The sequence below is a fragment of the Nicotiana attenuata genome, chromosome 3, assembly GCF_001879085.1.
Source record: "Nicotiana attenuata strain UT chromosome 3, NIATTr2, whole genome shotgun sequence".
Classification (NCBI taxonomy): domain Eukaryota; kingdom Viridiplantae; phylum Streptophyta; class Magnoliopsida; order Solanales; family Solanaceae; genus Nicotiana; species Nicotiana attenuata.
This window is the reverse complement of record NC_031991.1, coordinates 35194303-35221847: the sequence shown is the minus strand read 5'-3', so window position 1 is coordinate 35221847 and position 27545 is coordinate 35194303. Positions and strand designations below refer to the sequence as shown.

Genomic DNA, 27545 nt, shown 5'->3' with positions numbered 1-27545 from the left:
TTTTGACGAAAGTTCGAAATAACACCCTTAAGGCCAAGGGCCTTCACCAAAAAGAAGAGTTCGACCTCGATCGAACAACGACGGGTTAATATTTTGACGAAAGTTCGAAATAACACCCTTAAGGCCAAGGGCCTTTGCCGAAAAGAAGAGTTCGACCTCGATCGAACAACGACGGGTTAATATTTTGACGAAAGTTCGAAATAACACCCTTAAGGCCAAGGGCCTTCGCCAAAAAGAAGAGTTCGACCTCGATCAAACAACGACGGGTTAATATTTCGACGAAAGCTCAAAATAACACCCCTAAGTCCCAGGGCCTTCGCTAAAAGAAGAGTTCGACCTCGATCGAACAACGACGGGTTAATATTTCGACGAAAGTTCGAAATAACACCCTTAAGGCCAAGGGCCTTTGCAAAAAAGAAGAGTTCGACCTCGATCGAACAACGCCGGGTTAATATTTTGACGAAAGTTCGAAATAACAACCTTAAGGCCGAGGGCCTTCGCCAAAAAGAAGAGTTTGACCTCGATCGAACAACGACGGATTAATATTTTGACGAAAGCTCGAAATAACACCCTTAAGGCCAAGGGCCTTCGCCAAAAAAGAAGACTTCGACCTCGATCGAACAACTACGGGTTAATATTTTGACGAAAGCTAGAAATAACACCCTTAAGGCCCAGGGCCTTCGCCAAAAAGAAGAGTTCGACCTCGATCGAACAACGACGGGTTAATATTTCGACGAAAGTTCAAAATAACACCCTTAAGGCCAAGGGCCTTCGCCAAAAAGAAGAGTTCGACCTCGATCGAACAACGACGGGTTAGTATTTCGACGAAAGCTCGAAATAAAACCTTTAAGGCCCCGGGCGCCAAAAAGAAGAGTTCGACCTTGATCGAACAACGACGGGTTAATGTTTCAACGAAAGTTCGAAATAACACCCTTAAGGCCAAGGGCCTTCGCCAAAAAGAAGAGTTCGACCTCAATCGAACAAGGACGGGTTAACATTTCGACGAGAGTTCGAAATAATACCCCTAAGGCCGAAAGCCATCGCCAAAGAAAACTGGGACTCGCGACGGGATAATACTTCGATATAAGCTCGAAAGTAACATCCCTACGGCTAAGGCCGCTATTAGAAAAAGAATTCGAATACCATTCTGACTTTGATGGGTTAGGACCTCGACACAAGGTGAAAAGAATCGTCTCATTGGCTAAAGCCGTCATCAAGGCTCTACTCAACCCGCGAGACATTGAAATCCCCTAAGAAGCGGGAAGTCAGCACGCGGAAATCCACTTTGCATCAAAATTACGAAGAGCAAAACAGGTAAAGGAGTACAGAATGCATGTAACAATGAAAATTCCTCTTTATACAAAGCTACTGCGCAAACATCCGCAGATTACCTACAGCTAAAACCAACGGGGTCTAAGAAAAAACTATAATAAAAAAAAACGAACAAAGATAGCAATTCTTTCACTCGGCACCATCTCCAAGAGATCCGGCGTTGCAGATTCATATCCACAGTTAACACGAGCCTCTCGTGCCTTCGCCCGTGCTCCTTCATATGCGGCCTCGGTAACGTTGCCCGCCTCCTACAAACTCTTATAGATGTCCCGCTGGGCTTCAGCATGAACCCAAAGCTCGTGCAAATGACGGGGAACAGCGGCGGAGGAAGATTCGACTTGGGCCAACAGTTGCTCCTTTTCGGCCTCAAGAGCAGCGACCCGGTCCCCTAGGGTCGACGCCTCCCGGTCGATCTCACCGGTACGCTCCTCAAGCCTCGCTTCCATTAGCGTGGCCGTCGCCCTCTCCGATTCCTGCTCGGATTGGAGGATGCGGATGGTGTTCTCTAAAGCCGCCGCCCTTGCCAAAGCCGATGACCAGGCACTCTCGATATTTTCCAAACCGGCAACCTTTCTCTCCAACTCGGTCAACTTCCCCATCCACTCCGCGCTCATCGCCTCGACCCTGATAAGATTCTGATCCATCTCAGATTGCATAGACCTCAACTTCTCCTGAAGGTATTCGCACTCTGCAGCTACCCCTTTGCCCAACTCAAGCTCTTCATCCTTTGCACGAAGTTGCTCCTCGAGTACACTACTTCTACGAATAGACTCCATCAGTTACTGGTCCCTCTTCTCCAATTCCTCGCCGAAGGATCGAGCATCAGGGTTCGCCTTCAGCCGCTCGTGCATCTCACGGCACTTATCGCGATAGCGCCAATATTTCCCCAGCATCATCAGGAAAATCTTGGCCCGAGTATCAGCCCTACGAGCACTTTCAATCTCCACCATATACGTCTAAAAAACAAAAAGACGTGCTGAGGCCAGATCGGCAAGAAAAGCGAAAGGAACATGAAAGAAAAGTGAAACGTACCCTCAAGCCCATAGTGGCCACTTCATGCATCAAATCAATATCAGGAACGTTCCGAAGAGCCTCGCTCTCGGCGGCGGAGCACAAGAGGTCAAACTATGGCACCAGGTCGTCCGTATCTCCCAGAAGATTGATATCCGATGAAATCTCAAGAATACGGGACGACCCTCCCGCATGAACCACCGAACGGGTAAGACCCTCCTCAAACATCCTAACATCATCACGATCAAGATCATACGTTGATTCGTAGTCGTCGACTACGATACCCTTTCCCCTTTCTGCGGCCGAGGAAGAAGCACGACCAGGTACCGAGGACGAAGGTCCGTCCAAAGCAGTAGCAGCGGCCTCAGAAGTCTGACCCCCCGTCGCGGCAAGTTGCCGATCAATCATAACGGCGGGGATTTCCGTCGATGGGGCAGATATAACAGTTTGCGCCGTCTCTATAGGCGGAATGGCATCAACTCCCGCCTCAGATCCCGTCAAGGGAAGGTCTTCCTCTAAATATATCACGGCTAAAGGAGCCGTTTTGAACTCCACTCGCCGCCTCTTTGATGGCCCCTCCCCTTCTTCGGCACGGGAAGACTCCCCCGCTGGGGAGGTGACAGGGGTTGGAATCTCAGGTCGAGGGGTAACCTCCGCGCGTACCGCCGCAGCCGTAGATTCAACTGAAGCGGCCCTCGACAAAGGTCAAGCAGTAGACACCGAGGCCGGGCGAGCGGACAAGGCATGTTGACGCAAAGCTAGTGGAGGAGCCCTCGCTCTCCGCACTCTCCCTGGCATCGACAAACATCACATAAGAAGCCAAGTAGAAAGGGAAGGGGGAAGAATAGCGAACAAAAACAATATTACTCACCAGTAAGGGGCTTGCGTCCATATTTCTCATAGAAGGACGACCATGTACGGATCCCCGCCATATGAGGGAGGATGGCGCTCACCTAGTCGCGGATACCATCAACTGGCGCAGGGGGTAGTTTCGCGGCTATAAAAACACAGTTTAGTACTACCTAAAGGAAAGCAGTCGAACATCTCTCCGAAAAAAGGCATAGAAACTTACGTGCGAAGTTCCATTTCTCAGGGAACCCCGTAGGATCCGCCACAAGGTGCTCGGTCCGCACATAAAAGTAATTCTCGTAGAAGCGACGGTTGGCTCTATCGTCCATCTTCACCACCAGACTCTTCGACCCTCAGTAGCGCATGTGAATCATCATGCCACGGATGAGTTGAGGGGCGAAAATATTGAGCATGTGCCCCAAAGTGATCTCACGACCGGCAAGCTCCGCAAACTTGAGCAGCATGAGGAACAATTTATACAGGTACGGCGAAAGTTGAGCTGGACATACCTCGTAAAAGGAGCAAAAATCTACCACCAAGAGAGGGAGAGGAAGCGTGTATCCAACAATAAAGGGGTAGGCGTAGAACGCGCAATACCCTGGGCGGTCAAAATGGACTGTATCGTCCCCCACCGCCGGTAGTATTTCGACGTAGTGAGGGATTCCCCACCTAGCCTTCAATTCTGCGATCCCCTCCTCAGTTATGACAGAGGAAGCAGGTTCCGGCACCTCCCCGACAGGACTGTGAAAATCGCTCCATGCTTTCCCAGGGCGAGGCAAGATCTCAGCCACCGACGGGACCTCCTCATCTTCTACCACTTCTGCTCCTCCAGTGGCTAGAATATCACTTTCCGGCGCCGGAGTTGTGGCAGGGAGGTCAGCGCGAGAAGAATCACCAGCCATTTGTATCAATTTGGTAAAACAAAGGGATAAAGAAAAGGAAAGACAAAAGTTCCTGGCTAACCAGAGAAAATAAAAAATCCGAAGTATCAGGAGAAAAGAAGATTCCCAAAGTTCTCTCAAGTAAAGACAAAAAATGTGTCAATCGAATGGTGCATTCCTTCTATTTATAAGAGACATAAATTCCCCAAGCACGAAACCCAAGGGTCGCCAATTGAAGATGATAGGGCATGAAACGGTTCATCCCCTGGAAACGTGTGTTATAATAGCAGGCAACCATGAACAACGTTTCAAGATAAACGATACTCCAGTTCCGAAACGGCCACAATGGTTCGAGGATATCGCAAAGACGCCGTTACGTTACTTGAATCTAAAAACCATACCCAAGGGGCAGGTAGTCAGATTTCTCTTAGATATGTAACAATCTTAATCCATCCACCAGGCCCGACAAGAGACGACCCCGGCAGATGGAGGGACTAACTGTATTGGTCGAAATCTGACCGTTGTGATCGGCCCAACCGAGACCCCGTCCAAGCGGCGAGACAGTGGAAGACGACATGGATTGCTCCAAACCCCGTACTCACAATACCCGCCAAGTCAAAGAACGATACCTAGGGAACGACGAAAACGGACGTGGTATGAAAGTGTATTGACCCAAGAACATAGTGAGGATTCCATAACTATATATAGGGGGGAACCTTCCTAGAAATAGGGGGCTCTCTCTCTCCTCTGTAATCTTCTTTACAAGAAGAAGAAAAAGCAATCTTCCATGGATCATGTAAAACAGTCATCTCCATCAATTAATGAGAGAAGAAATGAAAAGTATCAATAAAATTGATCGCCCCTACTTCCTCGTATGCTTTACTTTCTGATTTGCTTATGGATCTGGAGTTTATTATGTTTGATTAAGATTTACCCCTTCATCCTTGTTAATTGGTTTAATAAAAAAGGTTTCAATATCTTTTGGGTCAAACATACACCAACAAAAGTCTTTTGAGTTCTCCACAAGTAAAGATTCATATGGTATTTCACGTAATGCATAAATGAATGTAGAAAGTCGAACGACATGAAAACTCTAATTAATAGTCATAACTCATAACTAAGCTACTAAACCAAATTCACTGTAGCTAGCTAAAGAGAATCGTTTTCTACACCTATATAAGAAAGCATTGCGTTTATAGCAAGTCTCATAATTTATACAGAACGTCATGGTAAGAGAAAGGTGAAATGTGAGGAATATTATATGTACCATTGCAAGGAATTATAGAAATATTAGCTGAGTCCTGACTCGTTTCGCTTTCTATATGTAGCCATGGATATAGGTGAAAAACCTATTGATCATCAGAACCATCGGACCAAATACGAGGAAAAGAATCGAAAGAAAACCAAAGTAACATCAAGAAGATTACACTTTAATTAGGGTTGAGGCCTCAAAATTGCCAAAGGGATTATCTTTAAGGGAAACTTTATGACATTCCTGCAGCAGTTTTGATCCTCAACCAGCCTATTGACAATATTAGCATGATTATATTACACTCAAATTCTTATCATGGGGCAGAACTGAACCTATAGCCAGAGATTGGAGGCTTCGTATTAATACTAGACATTGTGAGCTTACTCGATCCTGTTGCATAATCATGATAGGACAAATGATTCGCAATACATTGATCTCTCTATATTTTGTTATTTCTTGAAGTCAACATTAGCTTATCTTTACTCCATGAGATCTGAAATGATACGAGTACATTTCAGATATAAATCTCATGTCATATTCTAGGAATCTCAAAAGACTACTCTCTAATGTAAGAAAATGATACTTCCACAAAAAGTTGGATCTATTGTAAATTAAAGACGGAGTAAAATGTACATGAGTTGAGGAAATAGCAAGATATACACGAGTAAACAAACAAATACTATGTAGAAAGGCGCCTAATCACCAGCCCAAGTGTATGATGATGCTTTGCACAGCATGCTGAGCAGCCACCTAGATTTCACTGGATATTGTTATTCTCTCAATAACATCGCCAGCAATCTCACGAGGAGCTACAAAAGGTTTTGGGGGCATCTGCAGGAGTTCAACATCTCCTTCAAGCATTTCAACAACTTTGTTCATTGCAGGACGATCAGCAGGCTTCATCTGTATGCACCACAAAGCTACGATCATCATATTCTTTACCATTCTCCTATCTTCCTCGTTCGCGTTCTGCATCTCTATATCATTTCCTTCATTAAATTGGTCGTATACCCACGTAGGAAAGTAAATTTGGCTTAAATGATCCGCGAATGGGTTCAAGTTCTTCCTTCTGCCTGCCATTTCCATCAACAACATACCATAACTATATACATCGGCTTTGTATGACACTCCTCCAATATTTTTATAGAACAACTCTGGAGCCATGTAACCCATTGTCCCTCTCGCTGCAGTTAGACTCACTATACTATCATCTGTTGGGTACAGTTTCGCAAGCCCAAAGTCGGATATTTTTGGATTAAAATCTTCGTCCAGAAGAATGTTGTGAGGCTTAATGTCAAAATGTAAGATCTGCATGTCACAGCCCCGATGTAGGTAGTCTATCCCACGGGCAACTCCTAGAGATATCTCGAACATTTGTTTGTAACTCAAGGAAACAATCCCCTCTTGTGGAAATATGTACTTGTCTAAGGAACCATTTGGCATGAATTCGTATACCAAAGCACGTTTTGAGCCCTCAACGCAGAATCCAATGAGCTGCACAACATTAACATGGTGAATCCTTCCAATTGTGGAAACTTCACTGATAAATTCTTGCCCACTAGTCATGGATTTGTGCATCATCTTCACTGCAACAAAAGGACCACTACGGAGCTTTCCTTTAAAGACAGTTCCATAGGCTCCTTCGCCTAGTTTTTCCTTGAATTTATTAGTCATCTTCTTAATCTCAGAATAGGAGTACTTAATTGGCACAAGGTTGCTCTGCGTTTGCAGGAAGTCTTCAATTGATTGATACATAGATATGTGTCGTCTTCTCCATTTATACACGATTAGTGCTATCAGGAAAATGAATCCACAGAAAAACCGGAATGACAGAAGTGAAACTGCATAATATCAGAAAGAAAAAAGGATAAAGGATTTGACTAAAAGCTTCAAAGCTTGTTTTCACAATTCAGAGTGTACCAAGAATGGTTTGCCTAGTTGAGTAAGATAAGAAGACTCACTTAGAACTGTTCCGCCGTAAAATATCGTAAGAACTGTGAGAATGGCAAATCACAAAGGAAAATTACGTTAGAGGAAACAAATTTGTTAAAGACTTGAAGAAAGAGCTTACAGCTATGTGGTGCAGTTAAGGAGGATTATAATTGGAAAACATATTGAAGTTACCGCACTTCAGTATCTTAAATACGTACCACCATAGTAGTGGATGCTACCTGCATTATCCAAAAAACAAGGAACTTGAGTAAAATAGAGATGCTAAATCTTAAAATAAGTTGCTAAGAATTGAAAGTTCAGTAATTAAGAAGGAAACTAAAAAACATAAAAAAGAGTAGAGATCAAGATTTGCTTATAACTTCAAAAAACAGAACCCACAGGAGAGTGGATATAGAGAATGAAAGACCATAGACTAATCTTGCAAAGAATGACACCTTAAATATGAAACTTGAAAGTACAGTTAAAATTGCTCAGATGCTAGCTGCAGCATCAAGGAGATACTTCTGTCCTCAATATACTTATACTCCATCCACTATTTCCTTATTAGTCCATTCCCAAAAAGAGGACACATTTCCATATTTGAAAAAAATAAACTTTACACTCTCGACTTATTCTGTATGAGAACTTTTTATAGCTACACAAAAGTTATGATATGTTTAAAGCTTTATGTTTCAAAAGTCTTCGTTTCTTTATAAAATTCCGTGTCGAATCAGACTATGTGACATAAATTGGAACAAAGGGAGTAAGTTCAACAGTCATTGTTGCCACCAATCAGGACTCAGAACAAGCCACATATTCAAGTCAGCAATGGAATATTGTCAAACAAAACATATGGGGAAGGGGAATCCAACAAGTTAAACATAGTGAAAGGTAAAATGAATCTTGACTTACAAGGGAGGGGAAGATCCATCCCCGTGTCATCGTAGCAGCGGTGGTCGCAACTGTAGCCGTCGCCTTCAGCAAAACAGTTGCCTTGACTCGCTTCACATTCTCTACACAAGAAGGTACGCTTCCAAGAAAGCTCAAACCCATAACTCAGGGCATCCTGAATGCTCGATAGAGTCGTATTATCACCCGAAAGCCCACGAGCTGAGGCCCAGGCCACTATTTCCATGCTGCAATTCTCAGCCAAATCCGTAATAGACATGTCCTCTCCTATGGCCACATAACTATGACTTTGTGAAGAATTAAAGAAAGAAGTCTTGTTCTGTGAACCACAGAAAGTAGTCTTCACGTAGAGCGAAGGATCTACGGTGGTGGCTAAACAATTGACATATATAATGGGAATGTTAGGTGCAAAATAATCAAAAGGTGAGGTGCTAGGAACATTTGTGGTAAAGTAATTGGGAAGGGAAATACAGTTCGTGGTCTGATTCACCAAACCAGGGTCAACTGCTCTGATTAAGAATTGATCATAATTAATTTCCAGCACGTAATATTTCCTTGATTCCAAACTTATGACAGTACGATTGTTCGGGCAATCGAGCTGGAACCTTGAATCTCCGCAATTCTGGGGATCAGCTTTTAATCGAAAAGGAAACCTAATATGAATATCACCACAAGAAGAAGAACACCGACTATTGTTTTGGGCTTTGACTATCGTCGTGCAAATTACGAGCAGTAGAAAAGTAGAAATCCACAGCCGTCTTCTGGCAAACATCATATCTGCCGATCGACTGTGCTACCTCTGTTGTGTTGTTTGTTCCTTCATCGTACTAGCAAAGTGCGCAACTACGACATAATCAAAGGTATCAACGAGGTTGCTTCCTTGAATCTATAATTGAACAAGCTAATAATGCACAGGTTTGATCTGGTCAGAAAGTAGGATAATATCAAGATTAAAAGTCAATAGACAGTTGGATATATTGTGTTACCTGTTTTTATATGTATTTGCTAGCGCGCGTTTCAGTGGAAGTTGACTTTGAGTGCTTTGACTGGGGATTAGGCGTGAGGGTGTGGTATGAGAGACAGCCCTTTGTTTTTAGAAATAACTAGTGTTAGCATCCATGCGCGGACATTAATCATGTCAAATATTTATTTATTTGAATTATGTGTCAATAGTCTTAGAATTTAAACCTTCTTGATAAATATAGATAATTATTGAATATTAATTAAGAGACACTAAATGAAAAAGATTAATCATTTCTCAAATTTTCTAGTTATAGTTCTATTTTCTTTTTTGGTACCATTCTCAGCGGTGTCATTGGATCCCGAAAATAGTTAGGAAGCAAAATAATAACTCATATCTATGGCAAAACAATCAAAGGTTGAGACTATGAAGGATTCTTTGGATACGACTTGACTTTTGTATTACTACTTGAACTCTTATTTGGTGTGTTGATATCTTTCAAAAACTATATCTATTTTAAAATTTCAGTTTCAAAAACTTTATTTTTCAATAATAATTATTTTTATAATAATGGAAGTAAAAATATTATCCTTAATTCAAAAACTCAGTTTAGTCGGGTATCTAAAAATTTAAACAATTCTTTAGCCAGTGTATTTATTTTTCCAATATGACTCCATTTTGATATTTGACACTAACCATATTAAACATTTGAGTTATTTGAATTATATGTAAATAACCTTAAAATTTAAACCTTTTATATAATTATAGATATCGTTAGATATTAATTAGGAAATATACTATATGAAAAAAAAATTCAAATCTCGTAGTGATTTTTTTTTTTTTGCACCATTCTTGTTGGAGTCATTATAACCTAAAAATAGTCACGAAGCGAAATAATAACTCGTATTTGTGGCAGAGCATAAAGGCTGACGCAATATGAACGACTCTTTGGTTACGACGTGACTCTTTTACTATGACTCGAACTCTTCTTTGGTATGTTGTTATCTTTCAAAAAATATTTTATTTTGAAATTCCAATTGCTATGACTATATATATATATATATATATATATATATATATATATATATATATATATATATATATATATATATATATATATATATATATATATCAATAATGATTAGCTTTATAATGATGCAAGTGAATATATCATCCTTAATTTAAAATTTACTTTAATCGGCTATCTAAAAATTTAAATAATTTTTTAGCCAGTGAAACTTTATTTCAGTATGGCTCTATTTTGAGTTTATGGATATCTCTAGCCACAACTTTAAATTTTGAATACCCTATATATACAAATTTTTTGTTCTTTGGATCATTAAATGTTAAATTAGTTGATTGTTATTATATAACATTGCACATATTGTCTTAAAATTACCAAGTAGCTTTTTCTCGACACCATGCTTGGCTTAACATCAATGCAAACTACTCAAATTGCATCTAAATTCATATTCGAATATCATATCAGTTTGTTAGTAATAGTAATTTTTTAAAAACGACACACAATGTAAATTAGAAAAAAATATATTCTAAGATATCCTTATCTTATAATCTATGTATTTGAGTTGAAAAAAATGTTTTAAATCGATGAGATCAGCTTCCAAATTTTTTATACTCAACAGAGATAAAAGAGAAGAAGAAATTCGTTGTCATCTCTATTTTCTGGTTCTTAGATTTTTCATACATTTTTTTTCTATATTTATTTTCTTTTATCTTATTTTTTATGTCTTTCTTTCTTTTGTAACAAAAAATTAATTTATTTCGCTATAAAAGGATTATTTTTAATAGAAATTGTCTACGTAAGAAATTTATTTATATTTTTAATCTTTGGTTAAAATTATTTCATATTTTTCTTTTGGCTTTATCTATTCAACCTAAATATGTGCTCACCCAACCACTTAAATTAAAAAATTAAAGGATGTGCAATTTATATATAATCCATATATAATATGTGTATAATCATGTATTGTTAGTATATCATCTATGTATGTCAGCTATAAAAGATCAACGATAAATCTGGCCGGATATTTATGTAAATATTCCATAAGATTTCGGTTACTTGATTTCATCCATGATATGACTTCTATTATAATATTTTAAAATTTTCTACTAAAATTCAAAAATATCTTATCCTTTTATTTTTAAAATTACATATCTTAAAAAATAATCACATTTTGAAATAATTTTTTTACATTTTTAAAAAATAATATTTGGCGTCATACCATTTTTTTAAAATATACTTCTTGTTACACTTGAAAGTCGATATAGAAACTACCAATTAGAAATCAATATCCCTCTTGTTGAAATTCGAGAAATCTTTCACATAATTTAATGATTCAAAATTAATATTCTTCAATGAAAAAAATATTATACCCCTGCAATGTTGGGTTGACTGTAGCTAAATGAAAAGGTTTCAACTATACCCTTCAATTCCCAAAAGTGCTAAATTAAAATTAATGATAGCAATTGTATAACCAATATTTTGTTATTTTTTATGTCCATTTATACAATTTGACTCTTCAAACAAACATTCTTCAAAAAGAAAAAGAAAAAATAACTTTTTTTTTAATATTAACACATTTTTGTGATGTTTCTTTCTATAGCATGTAGGTTTACTTCATTATATATGTAAGTAAAATTTTACTTGATTTCTAAACTCCTTTTCGTTATTTGAATAAACATAGACATGTACCCTACATATTATATTTATTTTAAAAGAAATCTGCTTTATTCAAATCTATTGTGCTTTATTCAAATCTAGCTATAGTGTTTTAAAGAACTATAATTATAGGATTTTAGATGTGAAAGAGTTTAGAATTATATGAAGTAATTTTTTTTCTATTTTGCCAGAGGAAAAGTAGTATTTTAATACTTATAAAATATTAAAAAAAGTTCTTAATATGATTGCATATGATCATTAACTGAATTAAGCATGATAACAAAAGATAAAATTTCTTTTTATTTTTATTTTCATTCAAATTTTAAAGCTTTATCTATAAAATTCAAAATTATCTTTTAGTTCAAATTTAATTTTATATATATATATATATATATATATATATATATATATATATATATATATATATATATATATATATATATTTGTATTTGACTAACATAATCAAATATAGAATAAAGTTACCATACATTATTGGCATTTATTAGCATGCCACTTCGCGTAACCACAATGCTAATTATATTTGGTAACTTTATTCCTTTAATATATATATAGATTTTACCCATGGTGATTGAACTTTTGTGTTTGTTACCCAAAAGTTACTTTTCTTTTTTTTTTGTTACGTAAAAATTATTCAACTTTGTGTTCATTACACAAAAGTCACTTTTCTTTCTTTTGTTACACAAAAGTCATTTTACTTTGCTCTAGTTATCACAAAAGCCATATTTTTACTAGAAAAGCCTATTATGCCCTTGATATTATATCAACCTTCATATTTATGTAATACCTTTTTAACTATGTATTTTATTTATAAATAAAATAACTTAATATTGTTTTATTTATTATGTTTATAATATATTCGTATATTTAATTTTTTTTTCTTAACTTTAATTTTCAAGATATATTAGTAGCGTTATAAAACAACTTTTTTTCAGCAACTTTTTTTTGAATTCAATTGACCGACCAACTTTGGTTGGTATGCCTTTCCGACTTTCAAAATACCGACCACACGTTAATGGTCGCGTTTAGGACGGTTATTCGCCATTACCGACCAACTTTGGTCAATTTTTTTGGACGGTTTTTCTTGAATTGCTAGTAGTGTAATTTCCCAAATAACCAATTGCCCAGATAAATCCCCAAAAAAATATTCCCAGCTAAATTCGCATGTAGTACCTAGGGATTTTCCTTCAGATTAACATATGAGTTTTTCCTCATTTTCTTTGTTTGTTTACCTGCGAATTTTCTCACGGAAATGTACTTATTTCTCTACTAATATATATTAAAGTTACTGAAAAATTTAATAATGTTACTAATACATTTTGAAAATTAACGTTAAGAAAAATAAAATATACGAATATATTATAAAAATAATAAATAAAACAATATTAAGTTATTTTATTTATAAATAAAATACATAGTTAAAAATATATTATATAGTATATAATATCAAGGGTATAATAGACTTTTCTAGTAAAAATGTGACTTTTGTGATAACTAGAGCAAAGTAAAATAATTTTTGTGTAACAAAAGAAAGAAAAGTGACTTTTGTGTAATGAACACAAAGTTGAATGATTTTTACGTAACCAAAAAAAAAGTGATTTTTGGGTAACAAACACGAAAGTTCAATGACCATGGATAAAATTAACTCTTGTTTTTAGGGATAATACATAAATTCACCCCTGAACTTTGGCCAAATTTCTAAATACACCCTAATTTTTCAGGTGACTTTTGAGTCCCATAAAATACTCGGAAGTGAATTGTTACACCCTTTTGGCTGAACTAATGCAAGAGTGTAATCAGTCTCTTAAAGAGCGTGGAAAGTAGCAAAAACATAGTTTAAAATTTTAATGGAGCTAATATTTCAGCTCTTTTCTGTCTCTCCTCACTTTTTTACTCTTGACCGGCCAAAACTTAGTCGGAGAACACTATTTTCGGACCTAGTTTCATGTCCTCAAACCTCACTTCAAAACCCTCTATTAAAAAACTATCACAATGCCACCCTTTTCTTCACTGCAGACCGTAAATCTCTTGATTTTGTTAGGGAAGATATGATTTTGTTTGGGGGGTGTGGGTGGGTGGGGTGGGGGGGGGGGTGGGTAAACTAAAGAAAAAAAAACTGACGTTAAGTAATAGAGGATGTATTAATTTAAAAGTTTTAAAAAGAAAATTACAAGATATGTTTTTATTTGAAATCTATTCTTCTAGTTTTTTGAGATACAAAGTTATTAATAATCTTTTTAATAATCGATTTTCTCTAATAATTCCTTTTCAATTGATAATATAGCCAACTCATTTAATCTTTCTTGAGATATTGTTGGTTTCAGATAAGAGTTTATAGAGCAATTGAAAGTGTAAAAGTATTGTTGAACACTTGAACTAATCACATCTAGAAAAAGAAGATGAGTAATGAATCTAGCCCGTTTGGCCAAGCTGCAAAAATCAGCTTATTTTGATAAGCGCTTTTTTTCAAAAGTGCTTTTCTCAAATGTATTTTTGGTGAGAGGCAGTTTGTGTTTGGCTAATTAGTTTGAAAAGCACTTCTGAGCAGCAATTAGTGTTTGGCCAAGCTTTAAAAAACTGCTTCTAAGTGTATTTTTCTCAAAAGTGCTTCTCAAAAAAGTGCTTTTGGAGAGAAGCTACTTTTTTCTGGCTTCTCCAAAAATGCTTCTGCTTACTCCTACAAAAGCAACTTTTTTTCCTACCAAAAAGCTTAGGCCAAAACACCTACAAATTTTTTAGGGACAAAAAGTAGACTTTAAAGCTAAAAAAAAAAAAAAAAAAAAAAAAAAAAAAACACTTTTGGCCAAAAAGAAGCTTGGCCAAACAGGCTAGAAATCTTGAAGAAAGATAGAAAATATGTAGGAGTTTCTGAATAGGAAGAAATCGGGTAAAAGAAAGATTGACTTGGACAAATTAAGAAAGGGAGAGAAAAAAATTTGACATGAACTTAATGAAGGAACAAAAAGCGAAAAATGCCGGCCACCAGTACCTTACCATCACCGGCGACTTTGGCTATAGAAACACCGGCGAATGCAATACAATCACAAGTAAGACCACTCACTTTTGGTAGCTTCTTACCGCTACAATTTCAAACCATACTTAAGGAACCAGAAAATAAGGAGAAGAGTGAGAATCATCTCAATCCGGCTGGGAAGCGTGCTGCGAGAAGAACGGGGTTAGAGGTTCCCCACTGACATCAATTTTCTTGACCTAGCTAAGTCCACAGTACCAATTCCTGATGCTGCAAAAGGCCCTGCGATGGAGGATCAGAAACACCCATCAACGGAGGAGAAACCCTACCAGAGAAATCGAAGCTCACAAGTGGGTAAGGCCCTTACCTACATTCCTCCAGATTTGCATGGTGATACATTTGTAGTTACGATTGTTAAGGAAGATATTAAGGAACAACAAGAATATTGGGGTACTTCTCTTATAGGGTATGTTCTGGGTGATACTCCATTTTTCAAATCCATGGAGAATTATGTTGAAAATATGTGAAATTTTGTTAGCGAACCCAAAATCCTATATCATGACGATGGCTATTACTTATTCAGGTTTGATTCTGTGAGTGATACGGATCGAGTCTTGCAATCTGGTCCTTTTACATTCCATAACAAGTCTTTTATCTTGAAGAATTGGTCGATTGATTTTGTGTATGATCCTTAATGTCTAACTGTAATTCCTTTATGGGTGAGATTTCCTAGTTTACCTGTTGGCTACTGGTCTGCAGAAGCTTTGAGTAAGCTGGCTAGTGTGGTGGGTAAACCTATGTACACTGACCTGTTTACAACAGAGATGGATCATATATCATATGCTAGAGTACTAGTAGAGACAGACATATCTCACCACTGCCAAATGCTCTTGAAATCCATACTCCAGCAGGGGTTATCCACCAGAGTATAGAGTATGATTGGAAGCCAAAGTATTGTATAGATTGTGCTAAAGTTGGGCACACTACTGAGGAATGCAGACAGAGGAAGACCCAAGAGGAAAATGATGGGTTTGTAGAGCAAATAAAGAAGAATAGAAGAGGTAGAAAGAGGAGGAAGGTGGTGATTGAATGGGTGGCAAAAGACCAGAGTAGCACTACCACTGACCAACTACTTCTAAAATACAGGAAACTGTCACTGAACCACAGAGGACTAATGCTATTGTGGAAGAGGAGGAATTCTCAGCGTTAGTAGCACCTATAAGGAAAGAAGGGTAAAAAAGCCAATGTAAGAGAATTGTTGATGGTGGAATAAATGATCAGCCACAAAAGCTACAGCTAGCTGTTCCACTAGCCAGTTGGGAATTACAAATTGATTTGAGGTACTGACTCAAGGATATACATCACCTGACGCAGGGGAGGGTGGTACAGACCACCTCAAACCTCCATGATTATAAGTACTTGGAACATTAGAGGGCTTAACAGGACCTTTAAGCACAAGGAGATGACTCTCTTTCTGAAGAAGTACAGAATAGTAGTTATGGGGATAGTTGAGACAAGAGTAGAAGTAAATAAATCTATGACGATCACACAAAAGATAGCTAAGGACTGGAAAGACAAATTCAACTATGATCATGCTTATAATGATCGTATTTGGCTACTGTGGAAACCTCATATAAAGCTTCAAATATTAGAGGTTAATGCTCAATTCATCCATTGTGAAGTGGAGGAGTCCAATTATGAAAGGTTGCTTCTCATTGTGATTTATGCAAGTAATGAATTAATGTAGAGACAACAACTATGGGATAAGCTTTCTTCTATAGGAGCTCACATTACAACTGAATGGCTGGTATGTGGTGATTTTAACAATGTGCTTCATACAGAGGATATGATTGGGTCCCCTATAACACAAGCAGAGACCCAGGGCTTCAAGGAACTATTGGATTGACTGCAATTTACTCCCTTAAAGAGCACATGATGGTATTACACATGGTGTAACAAAAGAGATGACAATGCAAGAGTCTACAGCAAGATTGACTGCGCATTTGGAAATTATAATCGGCTGATGAACTATGGCCATATTGAAGCAGAGTATTTGAATCCTGGAGTTTCAGACCATTCACCTATCTCTCTCAAATGCAACTTTGCAGTACAAAAACAGATCTTGAATCCTGGACGCTTTAAGCTATATCAAACAGTATTACACCATCCAGATTTTACAAGGATTGTGAAAGAAGTGTGGGCGCAGGATTATAGAGATGCAGCGATGTCCAGAACATGGCAGAAACTTAAGAGGCTAAAGGAGGCACTGAGGGAGTTAAATACTTACATGGCCTCTTATCAACAAAAGCTTAATCAGGCCAAGCAGAAATTGGAATTAGCACAATACAATATATCCATACAACCATTATGCCAGATCTATATAGAACAGGAGAAAGAAGATTTAATAGAAGTGGAAAGGTGGAGCAATGTGGAGGAATAGGTTCTAAGGCAGAAATCACGATCCACATAGATACAATGTGGAGATGCTAATACAAAATACTTCAATGCTCAATGGAAGATGCAAACTAGTGCTAATACAATTAACTCTATACATAATGATGCAGGAATCAAGGTCATAGAACCAAAGCTGGTAGAAGACCAATTCCTCTCTTTATTCAAGAAGCTGATGGGAGAGTCATCACACATTCTCCCCTACCCAAATTCTGAGGTGATTAAGAAAGGGTCTTGCCTAACAAGACTACAACAACTTGAGTTGATCAAGGAAGTCATAGCAGAGGAAATATTTGATGTTGTCAAAAGCATGCCAACTGACAAAGTACCAGGTGTTGATGGATTTCCAATTGAATTCTTCACACAACACTGGGAGGAGGTAAAAGGTGATGTGCTTGCTGATGTACTAGCTTTCTTCCAAACAGGAAAAATGAACAAGGCCATCAATTGTACTGCTATCACTCTGATTCCAAAAGTCCCCAACCCCACTCAGGTTAAGGACTATAGGCCTATAGCATGTTCCACAACCATGTACAAGATCATTACTAAAGTGATCACTACGAGACTTAAGAAAGTGATAGGTCATCTGGTTGGAGGATCTCAATTAGTTTTCACTGAAGGAAGGAGTATCACTTATAATATATTTGTAAGGCCCCATGAAATTTTTACTCAAAAACCCGAAATCTCGTAGTGCCAAGTTAGGAATATGTGCTAGAAATTTATAAAATTCTTCTGCTCGCCGCGGTTTGGACCTTTTGGATTGATTTGTGCATTAAAAAGTTAAGGAAAAATATTTTCAGAAGAGCGCGTTTCTGCGGTTCATTATGCGACCGCATAATAGCAATGCGGGCCGTATAACTGCCGCAGAGTGAGGCAGAATGTTGGCTAATTTGAGGACAACTATGCGGCCAAATTATGCGATCGCATAATCGATATGCGGGCCGCATAGTCGTCGCATAACCTCCATAGGTTTTTGAGAGGGGCAATTCTGTGGTGCATTATGCGACCGCAGAACAGGTATGCGGACCGCATTTTGGTCGCATACTCGGGCAGAATGTTCAAGCTCGAGGGTCATTTTTGCGGTCCTTTTTGTGGGTTGTATATCAGTTATGCGATCGCATATGCGACCGCAGATTGAGTCGGGGCTCCTATTTTCTAACTTTTAAAACCCGACCCCATCTCATTAAAAACACCCCATTAGACCCTTTTATGCTATTTTCTACTACATTTAGAGTGAGAGAAGAATTCTAGAGAGAGGAAGTGATCCTCACCAAGTCCCCATTCAACCCTTGCCCAAATCTTTGAAGATTATCAAGTAAAGTTACTAAGCCTTCATCCTAAGAGGTAAGAACTTGTGCCCTAATCTTTGATTTCGGAATTCCTACTAAAATGAGTAATTAACAAGTGGGGTCATGGGTATAAGAATTGATTATCTTGCATGCATGAATAATAAAAGGGTATGGGGAGATTGTGAGCTAAAAATATAACAAATAGGGTGTGGATGATAGAACTTCTCACAAAAAGGTCCTAAAATCACAATGCCCACTTAGTGCTTGATAATATACTCAAATGAGCTAGAATCTTAATCATCTCTCTAATTTTTGGTTCAACTTGTAATTCTCCTAAAATAGATCGAAGTTGCTAAGAGTTCCGGAATTTTGTAAGAATTTAAGAAAAGCTCTATTGAGGTATGTATGGCTAAAACCTCCTCTTCTTAGAAATTGAGCTCCTTTGGTGTCCATGCAAATGTTGTAAGACCGAAATTTGATTGATGTATTGATTGTTATTTCACATGAATTAGTGTTGCAAATATATACGTGAAAGGTGTGTCTCAATGTGTTCAATATACTATTCTTGGTAATTTAAGGATGTGTGAAGAATGTGAACCATGTGTTGAAAATCCTAGACTTCAAGTCAAGTTTAAACTGAGGTTGTTATGCCAAACTATGTGAAATCTTCTCTATGCTTACAACTTGAATTGCTCTTGTATGTGCCTATTATCCTAAATTGCAAGGTTAACGTTGAAAGTGGAAATGATGTGAAATGTGGGGAAAAAGAGCTTGAGTTATGAAATGTGGCCTAGTGCCAAGTATGATGTGATAATTGTGGCCCCAAGTGCCTATGAATTGATATATGTGAAATAAAGATTGAAATGAGATGATTAATGAAAAAGGAACAACGTCTTGGTAAGACGACCTAGCCGATCAGACACCATGCCGCACACATGGTGGTATTGTGCTTATATTGAATCCGGAAAGTGAGAATGAGATTTTGATTGAGATACATGTCTCAAATGAGTCAACCTAGCCGATCGGGTCGTGATCGGACTCCGCGCAAGAAAGCGGTGGTATTGTGAATGATGATGAACAGTATTAAATGTCCCAACCTAAAGCTAGGAAAATATGTGAAAGTTATGTGATCCTTTTATTTGATGATGTAGTGATCGTTTAAAGCTTTTGATTGATCCTTATGATTTCTTTGTTATTGTATGATAGTTCTTTCTAATGAGATGGTGTTTAGTTATACACAATAGTACTATTCCATGGTACTAACGTCCTTTTTTTCGGGGGCGCCACATCTTTGAATGGATATAGGTGGCTCCATAGCAGACAGTGCCGATTGTAGGTAGCGGAGCATCCTCCACTCAGCAATCTTAGTGAGCCCCTTTTCTTTTAGGGGTTATGCAGTATGTCTTTTGTAATAAATTACCACTTTTGAGGTATAGCCGGGGCCTTGTAGCCGATATTATCATAACTATTTTTTGTATCTTTAGAGGCTCCGTAGACGTTTGTGTGGGTTATGTACTGGTGTTGGATGGGTTAATGAACTGTGTTGTAATTCTAAACTCTAGTTCTACTAAACTATATCTGTATGAAATCTTGGAAACTTAACGATGGTTTAAGGGTTGTAATAAAAAATGAACTAACAATGTTGCATGTACGATCTTTCCTACTGTCTAAATAAACGAAAGCATGGTTTCCTTGATCATAGAGAATTGGGTAGAAGGTGCCAAAAGGCTTGCTCAGTTGGGTTCACTCGATTGAGCACCGATCGCACCTCCCGAGGTTGGGGCGTGACAATATTGTTCACTCATGAACTATTCAAAGGCTATAACACGAAGGGGATTTCAGCAAGGTGTGTACTTAACGTTGACCTTAGGAAGGCTTATGACACATTGGATTGGTATTTTCTAAAAAGACTTCTGATTGAACTGGGATTCCCACATAAGTTTATTGAGTGGATAATGGAATGTATAACAACTGTCACTTATTCCTTAACACTGAATGTGGGCCTCACTAAACCCTTCAAAGGCCAAAGAGGAATAAGGCAAGGTGACCCTATGTCACCTTACCTGTTTGTGCTTGCCATGGAATATCTATAGAGGAAATTTGATCAGTTGGCTTTGAACAATGAGCTTCACTTCCACCCTAGATGCAAAAAGTTGGGAGTGATCCATGTGTGTTTGGCTGATGATCTGTTGATGTTTTGTAGGGAAAACCTCCCTTCCATTAGGTTGCTTCAGCAGGCTTTTTATGAAGTTCTCAAAGGCCTCAGGATTACAGGCAAATGCAGAGAAGAGCTCTATTTACCTTGCTGGCATTTCTGCAAATCTGAAGGAGGACATCTTCCAGGAGTTGGGATATAATGAGGGCACATTGCCATTCAAATATGTGGGCGTGCCACTAGCATTAAGGAAGCTGTCAATCAACCAATGCTAGCCACTGGTAGAAAAGATCACTGCAAGGATAAACTGTTGGACATCAAAGCTACTATCATACTCAGGAAGATTGCAGCTCATAAAATCAGTGATCTTTGGTGTACAATCATACTGGGCACAAATATTTCTATTGCCAAAGAAGGTGTTGAAAATTATTGAAGCCACATGCAGACATTCCGATGGACAGGAAAAATAGATATCTCCAGGAAAGCATTGGTGTCTTGGGAGAAGATATGCTTGCCAAAAGCAGCTGGAGGACTGAATGTTATAAACATGTACAACTGGAATAAAGCAGCAATGGCAAAACACTTATGGGCTATCACCAAGAAGAAAGATTGCCTTTGGATCAGGTGGATCCATGCTTACTACATCAAGAACCAGACTATCGATACTATGTCTATACCCAAGAATGCAGCCTGGGTAGTGAGGAAAATTCTTGAACTCACGAAGCTTATCCTTGATCTACCTACCATGCAAGGTGACCTGACTTCAAGAATGATGAAATTACAAAGTACTGATGGAAGATTCAGCATCAAGAAGTTATATCAGATGCAAATCCCTCAAATCCAAAAGGTGCACTGGAAGAGCCTAATTTTACAACCACATATACATCCCAGACACAAATTCAACTTATGGCTAGCTATACAGGGTAGACTACCTACTGTTGAGAGGCTACACAAAATTGGTATTCAAGTTCCTCAAGCTTATGTATTATGTGGCCTAGATGATGAACACTTATTCTTTGGTTGTGACTACATGAAAAACATCTGGCAAAGGCTATTGAATTTGGCTTGGTTGTCCAAGGCAGATAAATACATGGTAGGAAGAGGTGAAATGGGTGACAACCTGTGCTAGGAAAAAGAAAGGATTTGGGACAATTGTCTCTGCTGTCTTTGGGATGAACAAGATCAGATTTCAGAGTGGCAGCTCGTCCCCAGATAGAATGTGTAGATAAATTGCAAACCATATACACATCAGAGGCAACTCATATCTCAGCTGGCAGAAGCATTTGGAGGCATTGAACTGGATTCCTTAGACAAGTTTAGCTTATATGTTCTGTCAAATGTAATCTATTTGTCTATGGTGCAGATTGTATAGGCATTAGGATGTGTATAGGTTATAGTTGAAATCAAAACCTTGTATAGGTTATAGTAGAGTAATTAGTTATCAAGCAGAGTAAAGGAACTGGTCAATAGTTCCTGTATTTTATTGAATTTTTTGGTTAAATAAAATAAAATTTTACCGGAAAAAAATGAGAAATTGAAACGTTGGGAAAACGGTTCATCTAACCATTTTTAAGTAAGTCAAATTATTACTTTATTTAATTATCTAAAGAGCTTTCTTTCCTTTTATATTAAAAACTCTACTTTTGTATTAAAAGTACTAAATATTATTTTTTAAATACCTATAAACATATTATTTTTAAAAATGGGGCACCCAAATTTTGGGCCTAAAGCACACACCTTACTACGGTGCATTTGCATCTATACCCGCTTTTTGTGCCACATTTTAACCTGTGCCCGCTTTGTAAAAAAAAAATTGCAAGTGTACCCGCTTTTTCACATAACTTCAGCATGCGGGGCTGAAGTAGCAAAGGCAATCACACAAAACTTCAGCATTTTAGTAGCCGGGCCTGAAGTTCAGCTCTAGAGCTGAAGTTTCTGTTTTGTAACTCGCGAATTTTATAAGTTTTTGTTTAGTAACCGGAAACTTCAGCTCTAGAGCTGAAGTTTGCCAGTTATAAAATAAAAACTTCAGCTCTAGAGCTGAAGTTTTATTTTATAAGTTTTTGTTTAGTAATCGGGAAACTTCAGCTCTAGAGCTGAAGTTTTCCAGTTATAAAATAAAAACTTCAGCTCTAGAGCTGAAGTTTTATTTTATAAGTTTTTGTTTCGTAATCAGGAAATCCAGTTATAAAATAAAAACTTCAGCTCTAGAGCTGAAGTTTTTATTTAGTAACCGGCTGAAGTTTTCCAGTTATAAAATAAAAACTTCAGCTCTAGAGCTGAAGTTTTATTTTATAAGTTTTTGTTTAGTAATCGGAAAATCCAGTTATAAATTAAAAACTTCAGCTCTAGAGCTGAAGTTTTTATTTAGTAACCGGCTGAAGTTTTCCAGTTATAAAATAAAAACTTCAGCTCTAGAGCTAAAGTTTTTCTTTTGTAATCGGAAAACTTCAGCTCTAGAGCTGAAGTTGTTGTCTTTGTAACCGGAAAACTTCAGCTATAGAGCTGAAGTTATTTAGTTCATTGTATGTTTACTACCCCAAATAACACTCTTTTCACATAACTTCAGCTATAGTTCTATTTAATTACTACTAATTATTTCCCCACAAACTACAGAACCTTCAATTTACTACATTATCAACAACTGTAGTATTCTACGCAAGGCAAAGAAGAAAGAAGAAGATGCATTCTGTGAAGGAGAAAGTAAGCAATGCAGTGGAGAAAGCAGCAGAAAGGACAAAGGAAGAGGTAAGCAACGCAGCGGAGAAAGGGAGCTGAAGTTTTTTAGAAAGTGGGTACAAGTTAAAAGTTTTTAAAAAAATGGGTATAGGTTAAATGGGGGCGACCAAATAGGACACCCCGTGCAATTTCTACCCTTACTACTTAGTAATACATTAGAGCCGGCCCTGGTAGTAACCTGGGGTGACATGCGTGTATTATACCTATAGGGTCAGGGTGGAAATAATTTCATTTTAAACAAGTATAGGGGTCATAGGTCGTCCACAAAATTTAGGGGTGTAGTCGAAAATTCAGCCAAAGTTCGGGGTGGTTGTTTATATTATCCCTTGTTTATACTATTCAGACAACAAATATGCACTGGCTTTTTCAATTGAATCAGAAAGATTGTAGAACTGGAAAAATACAAAATGTACATGAGATGAGAACTTTATCACAAGACTAATCAGCTGCAGCTCAAGTGAAAGAGGCAAGAATATGACCATTGTTTTACACAGCATGATGAGTTAGCAACCTATATACAATGCTGGAAATTCCTATAGTCTAAATAACTTCCCCAGCTATGTTACACGGAGCTGTAAAAGGTCTTGGAGGCATCTGCAGGAGTTGAACTTCTCCTTCAAGCATTTCGACCACTTTGCTCATCGCAGGACGTTCAGCTGGCTTCATTTGTATGCACCACAAAGCCGCGATCATCATTTTCTTTACCATCCTCCTATCTTCATCGTCCTCGTTCTGCATCTCTATATCATTTCCTTCATTAAACTGGTCGTAAACCCATGTAGGAAAGTAAATTTGGCTTAAATGATCCGCGAATGGGTTCATGTTCTTCCTTCTGCCTGCCATTTCCATCAACAACATGCCATAACTATAAACATCGGCTTTGTATGACACTCCTCCAATATTTTTGTAAAACAACTCAGGAGCCATGAAACCCATTGTCCCTCTTGCTGCAGTTAAACTCACAATACTATCATCTGTTGGGTACAATTTTGCAAGCCCAAAGTCAGATAATTTTGGATTAAAATTTTCGTCCAGAAGAATGTTGTGAGGCTTTATATCAAAATGTAAGATCTGCATGTCACAGCCCCGATGTAGGTAGTCTATCCCACGCGCAACTCCTACAGATATCTCGAACATTTGTTTGCAACTCAAGGAAACAATTCCTTCTTGCAGAAATATGTACTTGTCTAAGGAACCGTTGGGCATTAACTCATAGACCAAAGCACGTTTTGAGCCCTCAACGCAGAATCCAACGAGCTGCACAACATTAACATGGTGAATCCTCCCAATTGTGGAAACTTCACTGATAAATTCTTGCCCACTAGTCATAGATTTGTGCATCATCTTTAATGCAACAAAAGGACCACTACGGAGCTTTCCTTTAAAGACAGTTCCATAGGCTCCTTCGCCTAGTTTTTCCTTGAAATTATTAGTCATCTTCTTAAGCTCAGAATATGAGTACTTAATTGGCACAAGGTTGCTTTGGATTTGCAGGAATTCTTCAATTGCTTGATACTCAGATAAGTGCCGTCTTCTCAATTTATACACTACTAATGCAATCAGGAAAATGAATCCACAGAGAAATCGGAATGGTGGAATTAAAACTGCATGAGGATGACATTAGTAAGAAAAACCATTATTTTTGCTCCTAGGGCAAAGGGGTTTGACTAAAAGCTTTAGAGCTATTGTTTTCAGTGTACCAAGAACCCTAATACTGGTAGAGTAAGATAGACCACTTACTCAATACTATTCCACCGTAGAATCTTGTATAAATTAGATCTGTCAAAACAGGCAAATCACAAAGTGAAAATTATATATTTGAGGAAAGAAAATATCAAATACTTCAAGAAATAGCTTACACCTATGTGGTGCAGTGAAGGGGATCATTATTGGCAAACACATTGCTTTAACAATTTCCTTTCAGCAAAATGCATACTCCCTCCGTTCCAAATTACGTGAACTTGTTTGACTTGGGCACGAAGTTTAAGGAAAAAAAATAAAGACTTTTGGAATTTGTGGTCCTAAACAAGTCAAAAAGGGGTCAGAGTATATGTCTGGTTATAAAAGCTTCTAATTAAGGGTAGAATTGTAAGTTTAAGCTAAATTATTACCAAGTTTAGAAATGAGTCATTCTTTTTGGAACAGATCAAAAAGGAAATAGGGTCAGGTAAACTGGAACAGAGGGAGCAGTATATAAAATTATCGCTCCAGTATCAGAAATACTTACCAAAGAAGTGGTGGACGCTACCTGCATTGTCCAATTACAAGAATTTCAGCAAAATAAAGAGGTCAAATCTTGAAATAAATTGCTGAATATTATTAGGAGGCAGTACTCATCAAAATGAGTGGAAAATTGAATGGAAAAGAACCAAAATTTTAACCTCAGAGATGGAATTTTGTAAAACAGAACAATTGAAAAGGGATTCCAATTTGAACTTGGTGAAACTCAGAAATGAATGTTGACTTACAAGGGATGCGGAGCTTAATCCCTGAGTTTAGCTTGCAGCGATGGCAAACAAAGCCGTCGCCTTCAGCATAACAGTACCCTTCACATTCTCTGCAGAAGTAGGTACGCTTCCAAGAAAGCTCAAACCCATAAGCCAAGGCTGCTTGAATGTTCGATAGAGAAGTATTGTCCCCCGAAAGCCCACGAGCCGAGGCCCAGGCCACCATTTCCACGCTGCAATTCTCAGCCAAATCAGAGACCGACATGTCCTGTCCAATGGCGATATAGCTATGACTTTGGGAAGAATTAGAGAAATAAGTCTTGTTCTGCGAACCACAGAAAGTAGTCTCCACATAGCGCGAGGAATTTACAAGAGCTAAACAGTTGACATAGATAATGGGAATGTTCCGATCATGATGTTTAACATCTATGATAGTACCAGAAGTTGACTTCCGATAAAGAAGTTCAACAGTCAAATCTCTAGCAAAAGTTGAGGTGCTAGGAACAGATGTGTTAAAGTAATCAGGAAAAGAAGTACAGTTCCTCTTGTAATGTTCCAAACCAGGGTCAATTGCTCTGATCAAGAATTCGCGATAGTCGATTTCTAGCACGTAATATCTTTTCGAATTCAAACTTATGACAGTACGATTTTTCAGGCAATCAAGCTCAAACCTGGAATCTCCACAATTCAGCGGATCTGCTTTCAATCGAAAAGGAAAGCTAATGTCATGAATATCACCACAAGAAGAAGCACACTGGGTAATGTTTTGGGCTTTGACAATGGTTGTGCTAGTTACAAAAATAACAATCCAGAGTCTAGCCAATATCATATCTAAAAACTGACTGCGACGACACTGTTCTGTTGACCTTTAAGAAGAGAAAGGATGCAATTCATCAAATGAAGTTGCTTTGCTTGAATGAATATTTGAATATTATTTCAAAGTTGATGTTAATATGGTCATAACAGTAGGATGAATGATGAAAGTCAGAAGTCAGAAGTCAGTTCTACATAATTAATTGCGCAATGGTAATGCCTTTTTTATTTTATTTGCTGTGCACGTTTCCATGGCGTTGAGCGCTTTCGCTGGGAGTACGTGTAAATACACCCAAATCACATACATTTGTGTATATCTAGTGGAAATAAAGAGTCAAAAAAGGTCTTCTTTGGTCATAATTTTTGCAAATACTATTAATATTCTCAATTGTTAACTATTGTAGATTATAATACTTTTTATATAGTTTCTAAATATGTAAAAAGAAATCAAAAAACTAAAAAATTTGTATCTGAATTCACACCAAAAATTAGTGAGTTCATATAAACTGGGATGGAGGGAGTAGTTATATTGTTGAGTGGTTTCAATTCTCTGATACCAATAAGGTATCGAACACAGCAATGAAACAGTGATACGAGAGAAGAGGAGAGAAATGGAGGTAAGAGAGGAGAGAATTCAAAAGAAGAGGGAAATGATCTGTATTAGCTTCAAAAGTGACTTCCCACTATTACAAACTATTACTTATACAATTAGAGTTTGAAATTGAAATGCAAAACATGCTGAAAATAGAGAAAGTAGAATAATACTTTTCCCGCCAAAACTAAATGTTCAAATAATCCTACTCAGCTTCCACGTCAGTTGTTGTTGTAATATGTGTATCAATATACCCCTCCCCC

The 27545-nt window shown here is 37.7% G+C and overlaps 2 protein-coding genes across 2 annotated transcripts; both read right to left on the bottom strand.

Annotated features, from left to right (window-relative positions):
- Positions 5895-9224, bottom strand: LOC109223528 (rust resistance kinase Lr10-like). The gene is made up of 4 exons (XM_019387885.1): positions 8170-9224; positions 7476-7496; positions 7287-7319; positions 5895-7166 (listed from the first exon to the last, which is right to left on the bottom strand). The coding sequence occupies exons 1-4, from the start codon at positions 8939-8941 to the stop codon at positions 6076-6078; spliced, it is 1917 nt and encodes a 638-aa protein (XP_019243430.1). The 5' UTR covers positions 8942-9224; the 3' UTR covers positions 5895-6075.
- Positions 23789-26860, bottom strand: LOC109223527 (rust resistance kinase Lr10-like). Its single transcript, XM_019387884.1, has 4 exons — positions 25899-26860; positions 25658-25678; positions 25171-25209; positions 23789-25034 (listed from the first exon to the last, which is right to left on the bottom strand). The coding sequence occupies exons 1-4, from the start codon at positions 26704-26706 to the stop codon at positions 23971-23973; spliced, it is 1932 nt and encodes a 643-aa protein (XP_019243429.1). The 5' UTR covers positions 26707-26860; the 3' UTR covers positions 23789-23970.

What these genes read in the sequence shown, in the direction of transcription:
- LOC109223528 (XM_019387885.1), bottom strand. Translation starts at nt 8,941, where the DNA reads ATGATGTTTGCCAGAAGACGGCTGTGGATTTCTACTTTTCTACTGCTC. An exon ending in GATGGATCTTCCCCTCCCTT is followed by an intron (nt 7,497 to 8,169) that starts GTAAGTCAAGAT and finishes TGGATAATGCAG; the next exon opens with GTAGCATCCACTACTATGGT. An exon ending in TTACGGCGGAACAGTTCTAA is followed by an intron (nt 7,167 to 7,286) that starts GTGAGTCTTCTT and finishes GATATTATGCAG; the next exon opens with TTTCACTTCTGTCATTCCGG.
- LOC109223527 (XM_019387884.1), bottom strand. Translation starts at nt 26,706, where the DNA reads ATGATATTGGCTAGACTCTGGATTGTTATTTTTGTAACTAGCACAACC. An exon ending in GATTAAGCTCCGCATCCCTT is followed by an intron (nt 25,679 to 25,898) that starts GTAAGTCAACAT and finishes TGGACAATGCAG; the next exon opens with GTAGCGTCCACCACTTCTTT. An exon ending in TAGCGTCCACCACTTCTTTG is followed by an intron (nt 25,210 to 25,657) that starts GTAAGTATTTCT and finishes CTGTTTTGACAG; the next exon opens with ATCTAATTTATACAAGATTC.